Genomic DNA, 18,728 nt, shown 5'->3' with positions numbered 1-18,728 from the left:
ACGAAGGGGGGAGGGGAAGATATGAACTTCCGCGAAAGGGTTGAAATTTGACCACGGATAATTTCACGCTCAACACAGTTTCAAAGTTTAAGTTTGAACTATCTCCTTCGTAATTGTCCATTAGTTTCATGATTGTATTTATGACTTCAGCGTACAACGCATCCAAATCATCAGCTTGGGTGGCTGGAGACATTTTGGTTCTAAAGTAAGGCTCACTAAATGTAGTCAGACCATCAGAGTTTGTTTTGCTGAATCTAAATTGGGTACAAAGTCCCCACTTGATACTATGTTTTGTTTCAATTTCTGTTTTCAAGTGATGAATCATGTCAGGTTGAATTTTCACAAAATAATAGTAGGGATCATTTCCCTCTTGGCCCTGAGGAATAAAATCAAATTCCCTGACATTTTCATTTATTGCTTGTCTGGAACATGACTGTTGATTATCTACATTAGTTTTCCTACGTTTAGCTGCCGCCCCTCCACCACTTTGTTGATTTGAATGGGTTTGTCTCCTGTGTTTAGTGAGATCTTTCACAGATGGGAAAGTGGTCGAACATGTATGACAAGTAAAAGTAAAGGTAGAAGTAGAAGTAGATGGTTGTGGATCTTTGTGTTGACTTTTTATGTGTCTTTGTAAGTTGTCACTACGGTTGAATGATTTGGAACATATTTGACAATCAAAATGTTTGGAAGCTGGGCCACAATTTCTCTGATGTCTAACAATGTTCTGTTTGTTGCTGTAGGAATTTTGACAAAACTCACATGTATACACAGGTGTTGTAAATGGGGTAGACATTATTTTGTTTTTACATAAAGTCTAGCAAACAATGTTCTTGGAATACTTTTTATCTTTCTGAAATAAATAATAAAAAATAAATAAAAATAGATTGGTATGTCTGTGTAGACTAATGAAGACAACATGATGATTTCACAATTATAATACATCCTCAGATAATGTTTTTACAAAAAATTGAAACAATGATATGAAATACTTGTAATAACATAAAACGTATTATGAAAATACATTTTAAAAAAGATATGGTCTATTAATAAAAAAATTAAACTGTTACCTTCACACAGAAAATATATCTCTCCCAAATTGAGACCAAAAAGTCCTGTGTAATGGAGAATAAGCACAATGTTCATTCATGAACCAAGAGAGACCAAATGCAGTATTTTAGGTCACAACACTGTTATTTATAGGGTAAAAAAACCAGGTGTATTCAAATTACAGTAGGGCTCGAGTAACGGTAACTAGAGACGGTCTCAGAAACGCCCTTGTTTTTCAAGTATTTCCTTTCACAACAGTTGTGTTTACACAAGTGTTTCCTTTCAACTGTGCTGGGGAATCAGTCGTCCATCTCAACAGCAGAGGAAAAAAATATTTAACTTGTTCTGTGTGTCTAAAACGTTCTGCTTTAATGAAATTAAAACCACTGGCTTGTTTATCTATATAACACATGCGGGTTAAGGGTGACTCTTTTAGATTTGATTTTTGGGTTAGGAAGTATGTGAACTGAGAAATGCGGTCCACATGTTGGAATTGGTTTGGTTTAGACTCAAATTCACGATGCAAGTTATCACTACGATATAAATGATAACGATTTGAGAAAAAAAGACAGCTTCTGTTTTGGGTATTCTTTTCCCAAAGAGCTTCCATGAGTCGGTTGAGGTGGAACGAGTCATGGATGTGTGTACTGCTGACTCCTCCATGGTAAATGAAAAAAACTATCACCAACTCCTGCATTTATTCATATATTTTTTTTTCATATGCATGTGACCTTTCTCAAACACTAACTGGAGACGGCCTTGTTGATATGAGTAGTTCCCTTTTCAAAACAGCCTCGTGTTTACAAGAGTGTTTTTCCTTTCAACTGTCCGGGAACGCCTTGTTGATACAACTGATAAAAAATAATCTGTAGCTTCATTCGAATAACAGTAACTGGTGACGTTTCTAACACGCCCTCATTGATTTAAGTATTTCCTTTCAAAACAGCCTCGTGTTTACACGAGTGTTTTTCCTTCCAACTGTCCGGGAATGCGTTGTTGATACAACTGATAAAATCTAATCTGTACCTTCACTCACTCGACTAACAGTAACTGGAGACGTTTCAAATACGCGCTTTTTGATTTAAGTATTTCCTTTCAAAACAATCTCGTGTTTACACAAGTGTTTTTCCATTCAACTGTCCGGAAATGCTTTGTTGATACAACTGATAAAAAATAATCTGAGTAACTGGAGACGTTTCAAATACGCGCTCGTTGATTTAAGTGTTTCCTTTCAAAACAATCTCGTGTTTACACAAGTGTTTTTCCTTTCAACTGTCCGGAAATGGTTTGTTGATACAACTGTTAAACGAGGTTATTGGTCAAGGTTATACGAGGTCATTGATCGCATGACAACAACATCAACACCCCCCACCCCCCCCAAGGTCAAGGTTATGTGACGTCATCAGTCACGTGAGGTTAGTAGGTGCACCTGTGACGTCATCAAATGAGGATGTGAGGATGGATACTTATCACTTATCTACTACTTACCAGGTGTTCGCGAAAATGGAAATGGCTATACATGGAGTTATTAAACGCTTTATTGCTTGGCATATACATTCAGTGGTACTCTAAAATGCACCTGGGGGCACGGGTGGCCCAGTCGTCTAAAGCGCCGCAATTCGCTGTGGGTTCGAATCCCAGTTCGTCCCAGTTATGTTTCTAGGTTTGTCAGCACCATACCCGTGCTCGTGGGTTTCACCAAAGTGATAAACCTCTAAGACCTGCATCACTTCGGGCTTTCCTCCCACACCAAGCTGACAGTACGTGACATAACTGGAATACTGTTAAAAGCAGTGTTAGACCGAACTCACTCACTAACTCACTCACTCAAAACTGCGGAAAGTTGTAGTGCATAGTGAATGGTGTTTCACACCAAAACATCATTTTCCAGTTCTCTATGAAATTTTACACATTGCATTACGTTGAGACCCAAAGCCCAGATCTACTTCGTAAAACGTCCCATAGGCAATAACCATTGGTATTGTCATTTGCTTGGAAAACAGGCAAACCATTGTTTGGGCAACTACCAACACTGTCGGAGTACGTGTGAAACATCGATCTGCAGATTATCAACTGTAATAACCAAATGATGTAAAGAGACCGATCAGTTGATAGTATTGGGGTTGGGGTTCGGTTTGGGGTTGGGAGCGTTAGCGGGTGCTGATATGATTTGCCATAAACAGAATATCACCAAATGATGTCAAGAGACCGATCAGTTGATATTATTGGGGTTGGGTTTGGGGTTGGGAGCGTTAGCGGGTGCTGATATGATTTGCCATAAACAGAATATCACCAAATGATGTCAAGAGACCGATCAGTTGATATTATTGGGGTTGGGGTTGGGGTTGGGTGTGGGAGCATTAGCGAGTGCTGATATGATTTGCCATAATCAGAATATCACCAGATGATGGGGTTGGGAGCGTTAGCGGGTGCTCATATGATTTGCCATAAACAAAATATCACTTTGGTCACTGCAGTTGTTGTCTTGTAAAGATGGAACCAAAGAACGTATTTATTTTTCTTCTTTAAGCCTGAGGCAAAATTATTGTCCATCCCCGCCATCTTCATCTCCACACCCAGAATATCAAATGGTCGGTCCATAAGTGATGTTACAGTAGCACATTCCGACAGATTCATCAACTACAGCTTTATTGTGACCAGGCCACCTTTGGTCTGATCGGCCTTGTTTCTCATGTAGCGGAGAGCCTTCATCTGGGTGTCGATGGTGTCAGATCCGTCCCCAGTCGCCAGGGCTTGCCAGCTCCACGCTCCGGCATACCCTTTATCGTAGGCCCATTGGAACATGTCTTCTATCTTCCTTCCTGCCCCTTTGACCTGGCTGAATTCTCCGATGATGATTGGTCGGTCGACCCCATAGTCGGATGCTGAGTGCTGAGGATTATACAGACTGTTATATTTTCAGGTTGAAGAAGTGATTCAGTGCTATTCGTACTTTATTGTGCGCCTATCATGATTCATTACAAACCCGGGGGTGATCTATATTTTACGAGGGGTTTGTGGCTTTTCAGTTCCGATATCAAATGTATTTGCACTACATGGAAATAAACAACGGGTCAAGCGCATTGTTTGGCTACGTTCCCGGAGACAAGACTCTGAAGCTATTTAGCTTACTAACATTTCTTGTCCTGTCTCAGCAGAACAGCCGTGTAAGGCGCCGCAATTCGCTGCGCAGAGCTGCGTCCCTTGGGCACACCAGAAACCTATGATTTAGGGTTCGAATCCCGGTTCGCCCCGATTATGTTTCTAGGTTTGTCAGCACCATGCCCGTGCTCGTGGGTTTCACCTGAGACCTGCATCACTTCGGGCTTTCCTCCCATATTAAGCTGACACGCCGTGATATAACTGGAATACGGTTAAAAGCGGCGCTAACCCCAACTCACTCACTCATGCAATACTTAGCATTTTCCAATTCAAGTTAAAAGTGAATTTATCGTTCACTGTTTTGTCCTTTCTTCGAAAACTCACGTCAGTATGTTTGTGATTTCAGACTGAATCTATTGGCCGATTTGGTTAGCTAGTGAGCTGTGTCTGCAGTGGACGTATCTACCGATTTTGATTCGGATCCTCCAACATTTGCAAAAAGGTACAGTTCGGAATTTCAATTTCTATTTTCAATTATGATTGTATGACTTTGACATTTAGAGTTTGACTGACTGTCGAAATGTTCGGGTTTCTGTGCGCCGGGGTATTACCATGGTAACGAAACATATAAAGTGGAGCAAAGTGGAGAACGAATACTAAAAAACACTGCAAGGCAGCTGCCTAAATAAAACAGGTGGTTTTATCATGCATTTATAACAGCACCAAGAGCACACCGGCGGATAACGTATGATATATACCCTGTCTAGATTGTGTATATGCAATTCCTGTAAGACTGGGAAATGATTAACAAAATACTGGCAGTGGAAAAAGACACCTTTGATCGAAACACTTCCCACTTAGTGACCGACTGGAAAAATAATTTTGCCTCGTGAAATGGTAGACTGGACATGCTATATGTCCTGGAAATAATATATTGGGAAGAGAAAAACTAACTGTTTTTGCTTCTCCTTCGGAGAAGAAAATATATGCCTTGAAGCAGTGGCCTTAACGTATTCTGTTGACAACAAATGCCAGGCCCCATAATATTAAATCATTGGCCCCCAAACACACTGTTCCCATTTACCAGAAACGGTGAGTCGGAGGCGAACTTGCCCTGCCAGTCGTAGGTATGAACAGCGTAGAAGCTCAAAGTCCCCTGAAATGAAGATGCGGCATGAAAAACAGATTGAACAAACCCGTTTCACTCTGCTAGTGATAAGAGGATCATTTTCAGAATATCTTTCAAAACAGTCGTAGAGATGTCCCACTGAATTCACGTGTACGCATATGACAAGATGGACATTTCCTATGACTGAAAAACGAACTCATTGCTATAACTCTTACTGGTGTACCTTCCTCTACACTGCTGCATTCCAGCCTAAATAGGGGCGGTCGGGTAGCTCAGTGGTTAAAGCGTTCGCTCGTCACGCCGAAGACCCGGGTTCGATTCCCGACATGGGTACAAGGTGTGAAGCCCAATTCTAGTGTGTCCCGCCATGATATTGCTGGAATATTGCTAAAATCGGCGTAAAACCATACTCACTCACTCACCCCTCTACACTGCTGCACTCCAGTCTAAATAGGGGCGGTCGGGTAGCCTAGTGGTCAAAGCGTTCGCTCGTCACTCCGGATTCGATTCCCGACATGGGTACAATGTGTGAAGCCCATTTCTGGTGTCCCCCTCCGTGATCTTGCTGGAATATTGCTAAAAGCAGCGTAACACCATACACACTCACTCAGCCTAAATATAACAACGTGCGAAGAGTTCGTATCCAGATTTGACAAGGCAGTTGTCACTGTAGTAGTTTTGGCCACCCAACTTGTTGCTGATGTCAGCACCAGAGCCGACAGTCACAAGAGCTTCCGGGTCTGCTAACTTGATAGCCGCTATCTGGCGATTGATGAATCTATGATGACAAAACATATGGGACTACATGTGGAAAAAGGAAGGAAACAGGATGGAAACAGGCAACGGAAACAGGCTGAACCATCCACTCTACCTGACCCCCCCAAAACTTAAAAAACAACACGGGGGACTGAACCATCATCCACAGCAAAACCACCCACAGCAGCAGAAGCAGTAGTAGCAACACCCTCACCAACAGCAACACCACCCACAGTAGCAGAAGCAGTAGTAGCAACACCCTCACCAGCAGCAACAACACCCACAGTAGCATAAGCAGTAGTAGCAACACCCTCACCAGCAGCAACACCACCCACAGCAGCAGAAGCAGTAGTAGCAACACCCTCACCAGCAGCAACAACGCCCACAGTAACAGAGGCAAAGGCATCAGCAGCAACAACACCAAAAGCAGCAGAAGCAGCAGCAGAACTCGTCACAGCACTATTCACAGCAGCAGCAACAGTAGCAACACCCTCAGCAACAGAAGCAGCCACAACAGCTTTCGTCGCAGCAGTAACCTCACCACCACCAGCATCATTCAGCATACTTATGTGACTGTGACGATGGTTGTAGTCCACTTTCTTCGCATTTTTTCATTTATACATATGAAGATGGATTAACATAACGTCCGAAAAAGTTTTCGCCAAAGGCATGATATTGTACCGGTACAGTGGACCATCTGTGTTGATGAAACAGATCATCTCGCTCGACAAGATACAGTGTTGACCTTATGTGGTGAAAGTTCTGTATTCTTTCAATGCAAAGTGTCAGAATAGATACCTGCACTTTTCCCAAGCGAATGACAATAGTTCGTAAAAGAATATGACTTGAGATTGGAACTCATCTACTTCATATCAAAAAAGACAAGCTAACAATGTATCAACTATGTTTTTATGGTAGTGCACGATGCTGTGAGAATAAAGGACACTTTCCTTTCACTGAGTCACGGAGGCTATTTAACTTGGAGCCACTAGTAAATTCGATAAAGACTTTCTAAAAAATTAGACACAAGAGTCCATCGTACGATTCTCACTGTACCATATGCACGTATCTTTCATTTTCCAGAGATTTTTTTGCAATCGAAATGTATACCCATTTGAAGATATTTGTTTAATATCATTACAATTAACTATTTGACTCGTGAAGATTCCAGGGTAGAATAGGTCTTCAGCAACCCATAATTGCTGTAAAAGGAGACTATGCTTGTCGTAAAAGGCGACTGACGGGATCGGGTCGTCAGGCTCGCTGACTTGGTTGATGCATGTCATCGATCCCAATTGCGTGGGTCGATGCTCATGATATCAACCACTGGATTGTCTGGACCAGACTCGATTATTTACAGACCGCCGTCATATAGCTGGAATATTGCTGAGTGCGGCGTTAAACAACAAACCAACCAACCAAACCAACAATTAACTATTTGACTATGGCCTATGGCTTCCTCATTGTAAGTAACATGCATACCAAATTTCAGCCTGATCAGAGGAGACAAAGGCAAAGATGAATTGAGGGTCAGCATTCAAGATATAGTAGATTAACGTAACAGTACGTTGAGCCCTGGTACATACTACCCATGTGCCTATGCCGTTCTTTTTCTAAAAACAATCCATATGAGTGTCATGAATATGAGAATGGGTTATTCAATACCGTTGCCCAAGAAGAATATTGAAAACAAAATCAAGGTCGGAACAAGGTGTCAGAATAGCTATGGTGCAAGGTTTGTGATTTTTCGTCCAGAGGTATCAGACAAAACGTTAAGAGACTTTAACAGGCCTATCGGAAAAAAATGTTCCAATTTGATGTCGTTTCCATGACGACATGGGTATTGACAGGCTTGAAAAGGATCGCATGTACATCGTATTTAGTTTCACTAACCTCTGAAACTCGAGTGGCGAGTAAAGCTGTCCTGCCCAGCCAGTTCCAGAGTGGGCAAGTGCGGTCGTGTCGTAACACGGGTCTGAACTGACTAAGTTCTTCTTCATCTCCCCCTCCATCTCGTTGATGATGTCCCAGCCCCCCATGGCAGGCTCGTCCTTCACCGCCTTCACCCACGGGATGAGGGCCTTGTCCAGGTAAGTCTGTAGCTTGCTCATGTCTGAGGAGGGGAGGCATTAAAACGACCATCTGTCTTATTAAGTAGGTGAAAGAACACGACATGGCAGACTGAATAGTGTTGTTTCTTGTTTGTATTTCGTTTCTTTGTTGTTTAACGCCGCACTCAGCAATACTCCAGCTATATGACGGCGGTCTGTAAATAATCGAGTCTGGACCACACAATGCTCACATCGATCCACGTAATTGGGGTTACGATGAGATGCATCAACCAAGTCAGCGAGCCGATCACCCGATCCCGTACGTGGCCTCTTACGACAAGCATAGTCGCCATTTACGGCAAGCATGGGTTGCTGAAGACCTGTTTCACCCTGGATCTTCACGGGCCAGGGTTGTTTGTGCTGCATCATGCATGGTCATCTTTTCTGGATGAGGTGAGAATTCATCCACATCTGACATTCTGCACCCAACATTCTATTTCCAGTGCAATGGACCCGTCATATCACCCAGGTACCCATTTGTATGGCACCGAATGACACTGGATATTCCGAAACTTGGCTGAGCAGATTGCCGTCCGAAGAACTCCTTTATCAGCTGTACCTTTTATAGTGAGTGAGTGAGTGAATATGGTTTTACGCCGCGTTTAGCAATTATTCCAGCAATATCACGGCGGGGGACACCAGAAATGGGCTTCACACATTGTACCCATGTCGGGAATCGAACCTGGGTCTTCGGCGTGACGAGCGAACGCTTTAACCACTAGGCTACCCGACCGCCCCGTACCTTTTATAAGTCCGTCCATGTGGGCGTGGTTCTGTTTCACAGCAGCGTTCCAAAGACAGAAGAACACCAGGATGTTGTACTTTCTGGCTGACTCCAGATATTCGTGCATGTCACTCAGGAATGTCCCCTTGTGATCAAGACCAACAACGTATCCCTTGTCGTTGAAGGCGGGCGATGTGGCACCCTCGATGTGAACCCACACTCCTGGAATATAGGATTCATACCAGCATACAACATAACTTCACCATGTGTTATGAAGAATATTACTTAAAACGTGCATGATAGGCTGTAGGTAGATGTAATAATGTAGGTATTATAAAACATGCAACCTGTTCGGACAACATATTACTTTATGTGTGCTGCTACATATTAGGCAACTCTAAATTAAAAATGAAAGGATGACGTTGGCGAAAATACGCCTAAAAGCAAATTAGAAGTTTAGTGTTTACCATGTGTACTTACTGATAGAGTTTCCGCCGTTGTCGCTCACGAGTTTGAGGTAGTGTTCGAACCTATCACGTCTGTTTTGGTATTGGCCGTCGCCGAAGTCGTACCCGTACGCTATCCATGCCAGATTAACGCCAGACAAAAATACGCGCTGTCCATCTTTAACAAAGTGCTTTCCTTGGATCTTTAAACGGCCGCCACCTTGGAACAAAATATGCTTGGTACCAGAAAATGCTCAAAACCATTTCTCTAGGAACTGGCGTTAAAGTTATTTCACGTTCAAAGTAATTTTTCACATGGCAATATCTTAAAAGATGGTGTGGCAATATTTCATTGGTACTATCTAATCTTCAGGCAGTTGTTGGTCCTGTGCTTTTGCGGCAATGACTTTTTGAAACGGGTAATATTTTATGTCTCAATAACCATCGTCTAAATCACTGAATTTCTAAGATAAAGGTTAACGTATCCACTGTGTTCTTGGTTGCTGTTGTGTTTGTATGTATTAAGGCTGACAACCAACTTACAAACACTGGAGATTGAATGTGAAAAATTAGTATAGTTGAGCACAAACAATGTCATCTCTTTAAATCACAAATGTCGTCTTACTTCTTGCCGCAAAAGTGTACCCGGTCGCGCGAGTTCTGTTAGAAAGTCCTACGGTTGTGTCTGAAAAATGCATTTATGTCGATGACAAAATATATTTAAATGGATGGTCTATAAAAGGTAGTAGATGCTTCATAATACGCACCCACGCAAACCCCCCCCCCCACACACACACACACACATATAAACGTACATGTAAGGACAACAAATCTAATAAGTTAACTACATATATATATAAACTAGTGTCCAAAAGAAACGATACCAACTTATTTTCAAAATTGTTTTTTACTAAGTGAATTGTCTAGTATGAAAACATGCCAATTCTTATTGCACATCCCAAACACAGCATAGTCGATAAAAAATACCGGGAACACGTGATCACTTCCGGGAAAAAACGTAAATTTCGTGAAAGTGACATTTCCCTCTCTAGCATGTTCTGCACGTGCATAAAAACTGTATAAAACGGCTGATCAGACACGTTCATATCACAGCGACAAAAAGAACACAAGATATGCCACGTTTGAAAGCCATCGAGAGAGAGAGAGCCGTTGGAATGGTCCAACAAGGAGCGTCACACGTCGACGTCGCCAGAAGGTTGGGCTGCGCACGCATCACTATCACCAGGTTGATGCAGCGGTTACGTCAGACAGGTCAGACGTCAGACAGGCCCAGGAGTGGAAGACCACGAGTAACCACGCCCCGTGAAGATCGTTACATCCGGGTATTACACCTGAGGAACCGCACCGTAACAGCGACGCCCACGGTGGCAACAGCACTGGGACACAGGATCAGTCGACAGACCGTCTACAGGAGACTACGGCAGTATGGTATCCGGCCACGTCATCCCTACCGCGGACCGCTCCTGACGCCTCGACACCGGAACAACAGACTGATCTGGGCCAGGCGAGTTCGACGTTGGCAACGGCGGGACTGGGCACGTGTTATGTTCTCTGATGAGAGCAGATTCCTCATCTTCAGAAACGATGGACGGCAGCTTGTATACCGACGATTTGGTGAACGTTTGGCGCCTAACTGTATCCAACAGGTCCGGCCGTTTGGAGGTGGAGGGTTAATGGTTTGGGGTGGCATATGTGGTGACGTCAAAACGATGCTTGTCGTAATTCGTGGAAACCTGAATGCACAGCGTTATCTTGATGACATCCTACGGCCTGTTGTGGTGCCCTTTATTCAGCAACAGCCTCGTGGACTCCTTTTCCAACATGACAATGCAAGGCCACACACAGCAAGATTGACACAGAACTTCCTTGCCAACGCCAACGTACAGGTTTTGCCATGGCCCGCATGTTCACCGGACATGAATCCCATCGAGCACTTATGGGACCATCTCGATCGGCAAATCAGACGTCGCCGTGTGCCTCCAGTCAACGTCCAGGACTTGGAACGATGTCTCCTCGAGGAATGGCAACGCATCACTCCCAACGTCATCAGACGTTTGACGTCATCAGTCCGTAGGCGTGTTCTGGCATGTATTGATGCTCACGGTGGACATACCCGCTACTGACTTGACTTTGAGACGTGTGGTGTGACATTTCCCGTTGTTTCTGTGATCAGTGCTCTAACGAAATGTTCATTTTTCGACCCCACCCATCTTTAAAGGCTTGTCATATTGGTTGTACAGATTTTATTGAAATGAAATTTTTGTACAGATGTTGTGAAAGGATTTCTCAAAAGCATAACACCAATCCTAAACTTCTGCATTGTTTAGTTTTTCTTTTATGTCGTTGCAAACAGGTGGTATCATTTCTTTTGGACACTAGTTTATATATATATATATATATATATATATATATATATATATATATATATATAGTTTGACATGTGTCAGTAATAGGAGTACTAGCTTGGTAGACTACTTAATCGGATCATCAAACATGTTCCAATATATCATAGATCTAGCTGTTAACTCTAGATCGGATTCTGATCATCTACCAGTTTCATGTGGAGCTACAACTTCCATGTCTTTCCCATAGTGCGCCATATCACAGGCAGACTGATCGTAATTCCGAAGCAATACTCAAGTTCCAATGGTATGATTACGGTAATGAAGAGTATAAAAGTCGATGAAACTCTGATATGGGCAATCATATAGTAAATGATTTACTTGATGTTGTACATACGAATGTAAATGCAGCGACTGCTAAAATTGTCGAATTACACCAAAATGCTGGCGATCACTCTAAAGTTATAAATAGAAATAGATCATATGATAGAGTAAGATAACTCCATGGTTTGAATCTGAATGTTTATGTGCCAAGAGAAAGAAGTATATATGTTTAGATTTTCTAAGGAACTACAGATTTGGGGAAAATTTAGAAAATTACCTGACAGCAAAGAAGATATGCCGTAAATTGTGTTATGAAAAGAAAAAAGCTTTTAAAATGTCTGTCGTACACGAGACTGAATCTGTCGTACAGTCAAACGACTGTAAAATGTTCTGGAGAAAGATCAAATCCTTGCTTCGCTCTAACAGTGTTCACAACAATGTATCAAGTCCTGATTGGTACAACTACTTAAAAACATTGCTAAATATAAAAGATACAGAAACACATAGTGATTTTGATATAAATGTGAAAGATGGTTATGATAACTGTGAGAATTATAATACTAGACATATACTGTCCGAAGCCATTTCTGACGATGAAATAAGGGCAGCTATTAGAAGTTTAAAGTCTGGTAAAGCACCTGGTATTGACGGTGTTCCTTCTGAACTTTATTAAAATGATCTTTTCGTTGTGTCATATTTAGATATACTTCATAATTCGGTATTTGATGGAGCAGATTTCCAGATGAGTGAAATATAGGAATGATTGTCCCATTGTATAAAAAAGGTGACGCTCGAAATCCAGATAATTACAGGGGAATTTCGCTTCTAAATAACATTGGTAAAGTTTTCACTTCAGTACTGGAACTGATAATACGAAACTGGGTCGAAGTTAAGGATATGCTCCATGAAGCACAAGCGGGATTTAGAAATGCTCATTCCACCACTGATCAATTTTTTGTTCTACATTCCCTATGTCAGAAATATAATTTAAAAAAAAAAAAATCAAACCACAAAAACCCCCCCACAGATTTTATGCTTGTTCCATAGACTTGAGAAAAGCCTTCGACTATGTAGATAGAAATAAATTGTTATATGTGTTATTAAATAGAGGTCTTCATGGTAAAATGTTAATTATCCTTAGAAATATGTATGAAAATATAAAAGCCCGTGTAAGGGTTGAAGATGTGAAAACAAGTCTGTTTAACGCAACAAGTGGTGTTAGACAAGGATGCATGTTGAGTCCTGTTCTTTTTATACTTTTTATAAACGCGTTTGTACGTGAAATGGAGATTATTGGGCTAAGAGGTTTATTTGTGAAAGATAATTTTGATGAAATCATGTTATTATAAATTGCTAAATGATGTCTTTCTTATTGATGATTGTGTAATTGGACTGCAGAGAAAACTAGATGCTTTAGGCTCTTATCGTGACAAATGGGGCCTTGCAGTTATTTAGATAAGACAAAAGTCATAGTTTTTAGAAATGGTGGTTATCTGAGGAAAACTGAGAAATGTTTTTATAAAGGTTCGCAAATTGAAGTTGTATCATATTTCAAATACTTTGGTCTACTATTCTCTTCAAGGGTTGTTTGGACTAAATCATGTGATACACTAGCTATTCAAGCATGGAAAGCGACTTTTCCTGTGTTAAATATGATAAAGAATTTCCCATCTCTCCCATTTTCTACTGCTGCTAAAATATTTGATTCAAAGATTCTTCCTGTTATTTTATATGGCTCAGAAATTTGGGGATGTGCCTATAGAAAAGGCATTGAAAAGGTTAAGTGTAATATCTTTAAAAGTGTTCTTTCCGTTGGTAAAAGAACATCAACAAATGCAATTCTAGGAGAGCTGGGAAGAACGTCATTGTGTGTACACTATTACAGTCGTTGTATTAAGTCCCGGTGTCGACTGCTTAGATTACATTAAAAGCATTTGACGAAAATGTTAAAACTAACTGCATGGGTTTCTTATATAAGACAATTATTGTTTCAAAATGGGTTTTCACATGTGTGGTTGTCTCAGGATTGCGGCGATATGAAATGCTTCATGGTTATATGCAAACAACGATGTTAAGATAAAGAATTCCAAAACTGGCATTACAAAATCACCAATTCTTTTATCCTTGATGTTTATTCATCTTATTAATCACTAATCGAACCAAAATAATATCTGTTTACTTTTGCACGTGTAAGAGATCTTCTTAGAGCTTTATGTAAATTCTGTTGTTCAAGCCATAATCTAAATGAACAGAAAACTCGATTTAATACAACCACAGAGTCATCGTTAAGTTTATGTATGAAATGTTACCGCTATGAAGTAGAAAATGAATACCATTTTTGTTAATTTGTCCTTTTTATAAAATTAGTGGAGAAAATTTAATTCCAAAATGTTACCATGTACAACCATCTGTTCCAAAAACTATCAGTCTTCTATCTACAAGACGTGATTCTGTTGTCCATATATTTAAAATTACATTTACCTATGTAAATACAAATGTAAAAAATATGAACGTTTGTTGTAAGAAAATTCGTGCATGTGAATAGTATATATTATTCCTGTAAATGAACTCTGGGCCATGTGGCCTTCATTCATGAATAAACTTCTTCCTCTTCTTCTATACATCGATGGAAATATGTGACTTACATACATAAGTTTATGTACACTTACCATAACAGCTGGCAAAAACAGCAAGTATCAACAACACACATCCGTTAAGCTGTAGCTGCAAAGGCAGAAAATGCTTACTTGAATAAAGTTTGTTTTATTCGCAAATGTGAGAAATGATCCATCTGGCGCAATAAGACATAATGAGCCAAGTCACCTTAACCTTGCATCGTTGACTTTTTATGACGAAAAGCCAAGGTTACTATGGACTGATTCTTATCGTCCCCACAGTTATGGAGGTAATGTAATGGGCACCCTCCTAGGTTCCAACCAGAATTGTTTTCCGGGTATTGATATCACCAGATTTGACACAACTAACAGCTGCCAAGAGTGCATACTGTTTAAGATCATAACAAAAGGAAACTACATTTTGTGACCGAAGATTAACCTGTATGCATTCTACTGTGAGCACGTGACGTTTGTGTACAGTGGTGTATACACTTGCGTTTTGCGCCTCATAATTACCCGTGATGACAATATTCACTCCCAGTATCTGTAGTCACGAACAAAGATATCTTTTGTATTGGTAGAGTTGATAGGAATGGGGTTTACCCATTGTGGCCATGTGGGTAATGGAACCTGATTCCGGTACGGACTGACGCTGTAACCACTAGGCTACCAGACCGCCCCTATAGAATATAACATCCACGAAAGAACGTCAAAATGCCTTAAATTCGGCTCAATATGGCTCAATAAGTGTAGTATATATTGGGAAAAACAGTTGTTTTAATTTTTTTCTCGACATAATATACAAACCTACCTTCATTTGGAGGAAGTATGTCAACATTGAATGTTGCACTATCATGTAGGCATGGATTCCTCAAGATGAGTACTTTATTTAGCACACGACCCTGGATATACAGCAGTGTCTGCGCATGTGTGACAGTTGGACTCCGATAATTATCTCACTGCAGCTGTTACTCTACACCAACATTGCCACTCGTTTTGTGGAGGGAACCTCTGAACCCCGGAGTACCTACATACAGCTTCGTAGATGTCACGGCGAACTGGTGAAGGTCCGGTGTAGAATAGATCTTCAGCAACCCATGCTTGCTGTAAAAGGAGACTAACGGGATCGGGTGGTCAGGCTCGCTGAATTGGTTGATGCATCTCATCGATCCCAATTGCGCGGATCGATACTCATGTTGTCAATCACTAGATTGTGTGGTCCAGACTCGATTACTTACAGACCGCCGTCATATAGCTGGAATATTGCAGAGTACGGTGTTAAACAACAAACAAACAAACAAACAAACACTTACAAATCTATAATTACAGATGGATCCAAGGATGGCGATACTGTTGCCAGAGCCACTGTCACTGGATCCAGGACTGTATCACAACGGCTATCAGATAAATGGTCCATTTTACGACAGAAGCAAACCCCATATTAACAGCACTAGAACATATAAATCAAAATCAAAACATAAACAATTTATTATATTTTCAGATTCACTTTCTTGCCTCACAAGTACACAGCCACTTTTAATCGAAAATGTTGAATTGTTTAATGATCTGGCTACTGGCCAATAGGACATCGTTTTTTGTTGGTTCCATGTTGGAATCATTGGTAATACAATAGCTGGTGTTGTTTCCCTTTAATTAAGACCACTGTGTATTTAGATCGGGTCAGTTGTATATAAGTACTGACTAGTTTACTATCAGTGTTGCTAATATACTTGTGGGTATTGGCATATAATACGTATCTCACGCTGTGCGAGTTCAACTCGTATTTGCTTACTTTAAGCATTAATGCTTTTTAGCTTGGTTTGTTGCTTAGTGTTAAATAAATAAATCAATCCTTAAACATCAGTTTGGTTAATCTTTGCCCTTAAGTATTGACGTTTTTCTCAACAGTACATTTGCGTACGCTATATTATCTTTTTGACAATTTTGAGTCTGTTCCTCTGTGGGCGAGGCGTCACTAAAGTATAGGCAGGGTAATCAATAATTCAGCACCGTGACAATATGGCAGAATGTTCTGAATCCATTCTACTCTTTGACAGTCCCAAAAGTGCTGGTAAATATTAGACTCCTAAACTGTTCTGCTTGGATGCCATTGACTAGTCCAACTGTCATGAATTATGCTCGTGTCGTGTAAGGTCCGTCGATAATTCACAGGTGTGTAACCACTACGTTCGCTGTCTACAAATCTCTCCTGTAGTTCCATAGCGAACGCTTTGTGGACACTTATCAATGTTTAAACGTAGATTCTCAGCATGATGTCTTTCGCAGTTCCACTGGGAATGTTTTGTCGGCTCATCAATGTTTTGACGTAAATTGTTATTCCTAAGGGGAGACGTATTGTGTACAAAACCTTGAGGAAGGACGCTGCATTGCCAGGTCTTGTAATCTCATGGAAGTCATGTATACACAGCGTTGAAAACACTTTGAGTACATAATACTGACAAGTAAATCTCAACTATAAACACATCAGTAGATGTCATGGTACACAGGGGGGCAAGGGTGGCCCAGTCGTCTAAGGCGCTGCGATTCGCTGTGCAGAGTTGCGTCCCTTGGACACGCCAGAAACCTATGATTGTGGGTTCGAATCCCGGTTCGCCCCGATTATGTTTCTAGGTTTGTCAGCACCATACCCGTGCTCGTGGGTTTCACCGAAGTGATAAACGTCTGAGACCTGAATCACTTCGGGCTTTCCCCCCACGTTAAGCTGACGTGATATAACTGGACTACTGTTAAAAGCGGCGTTAAAATCAACTCACTCACTCACAACATCTCTGGGCTTATTCAATGACATTGCGTGTAGAGATGCTAAATCACCGAGAATAGCTTAATGCATCCTCGATGACATCAGCAACCCTGTTACTAGGCGGACGTCACAGGGCATTTTTTTTGCGGGTGCATCTTGCAACACAATTTCATTCGTTTTGTGACGTATTAGTCAACGTTTTGGTGCTGAATTACGACCGTCAGATACCAGCACAACTCACTCGTTAAATACACATGATATTACAAGGGCGCTTGTTAAGTGTTTCTGTATACCAACCTAGAACCTCTGGCACAGACCAGCGACATTTGACGATTCCTTGCAAGATATAACATATGTTGTTCATCTGGATAACACATTTAGAAAAACTAACAGTATGGTACTTTTATTGAGAAAATGTCCTAAAACATGAATTAATATTTCCATTTGGGTAGTTATCCTGTGTTTACATTGGTGTACAGTTCCACGTGCTGTCATTGAAGCCCTACAGAGAGCTGGTGATACCGACACTTTGATGTATATAGAGGTATGGCCATGCACCTGACTGTCGCTGTTGTAGTAACACATTTATATAATTATTCCCAAAGATATGTAAAGCGGACCGAAAGAAAGCTGGCATAAGGCCAGTCTGTTGTAGTTGCTGTAAGCTGTCACTTGTCAAGCTACAGACAGATCGAGTCCATAGTTTCAAGTTAATTATCTTGATTTGTCAACATACACACAAAGAAAAAAGGTTAAGCACACCCTAGTATATTTCCCTGTTGTTTGGACCTCCTCCGTGGTCTAATGGTAGAGCGTCCGCCCGGAGAGCGGAAGGTCCGGGGTTCGACCCCCAGCCGCGTCATACCAAAAGACGATAAAAGATGGTACTTGTTGTTACCCTGTCTCGCGCTCGGCATTAACAAGGACTGGTCGGCTCGGAGTCAGTATACTGTGTCTGAGTGGGATATTCATGTTAAACTGCGGCATGGTATCTCAGTGTGCTAGCACAATAAATCGGCATCAGTCCGGCAGGGTACAAACAGCCACACACACACACACACACACGTGCATGCATGTAGCTATACAAGTGCAATAATCTTGGACGCGACGTTAAACCCCATTTCATCTCACTTTCATTGTTGTTTGGTCCCAATATATGTAACAGTCATGATATAATTACGAGAAGAATTATGTTTTCTTAAGATGATATAATCATGTATCTCTAAAAATAGTATATCCAAACGTTAAAATTGCTTTCTTAAGCTCGGGTTTAAACAGTTATTCCATGACATTGTGTGTCCAGGCAATTATCAAACGCCACAAGATGTCAAATAATCGGCATGCATA

At 41.1% G+C, this 18,728-nt stretch overlaps 1 protein-coding gene across 1 annotated transcript; it reads right to left on the bottom strand.

Moving 5' to 3' along the window:
- Positions 1-3,690: 3,690 nt before the first annotated feature.
- Positions 3,691-15,476, bottom strand: LOC139479109 (mannan endo-1,4-beta-mannosidase-like). Its single transcript, XM_071261874.1, has 9 exons — positions 15,432-15,476; positions 14,675-14,729; positions 9,944-10,003; positions 9,353-9,538; positions 8,891-9,094; positions 7,931-8,150; positions 5,912-6,059; positions 5,237-5,308; positions 3,691-3,942 (listed from the first exon to the last, which is right to left on the bottom strand). The coding sequence occupies exons 1-9, from the start codon at positions 15,474-15,476 to the stop codon at positions 3,691-3,693; spliced, it is 1,242 nt and encodes a 413-aa protein (XP_071117975.1).
- Positions 15,477-18,728: the final 3,252 nt, after the last annotated feature.

Source organism: Haliotis cracherodii, unplaced genomic scaffold (assembly GCF_022045235.1).
Source record: "Haliotis cracherodii isolate W230 unplaced genomic scaffold, xgHalCrac1.p SCAF_4, whole genome shotgun sequence".
Lineage (NCBI taxonomy): Eukaryota > Metazoa > Mollusca > Gastropoda > Lepetellida > Haliotidae > Haliotis > Haliotis cracherodii.
The sequence above is the reverse complement of the archived record's forward strand: the minus strand, read 5'-3'. Positions and strand labels throughout refer to the sequence as shown.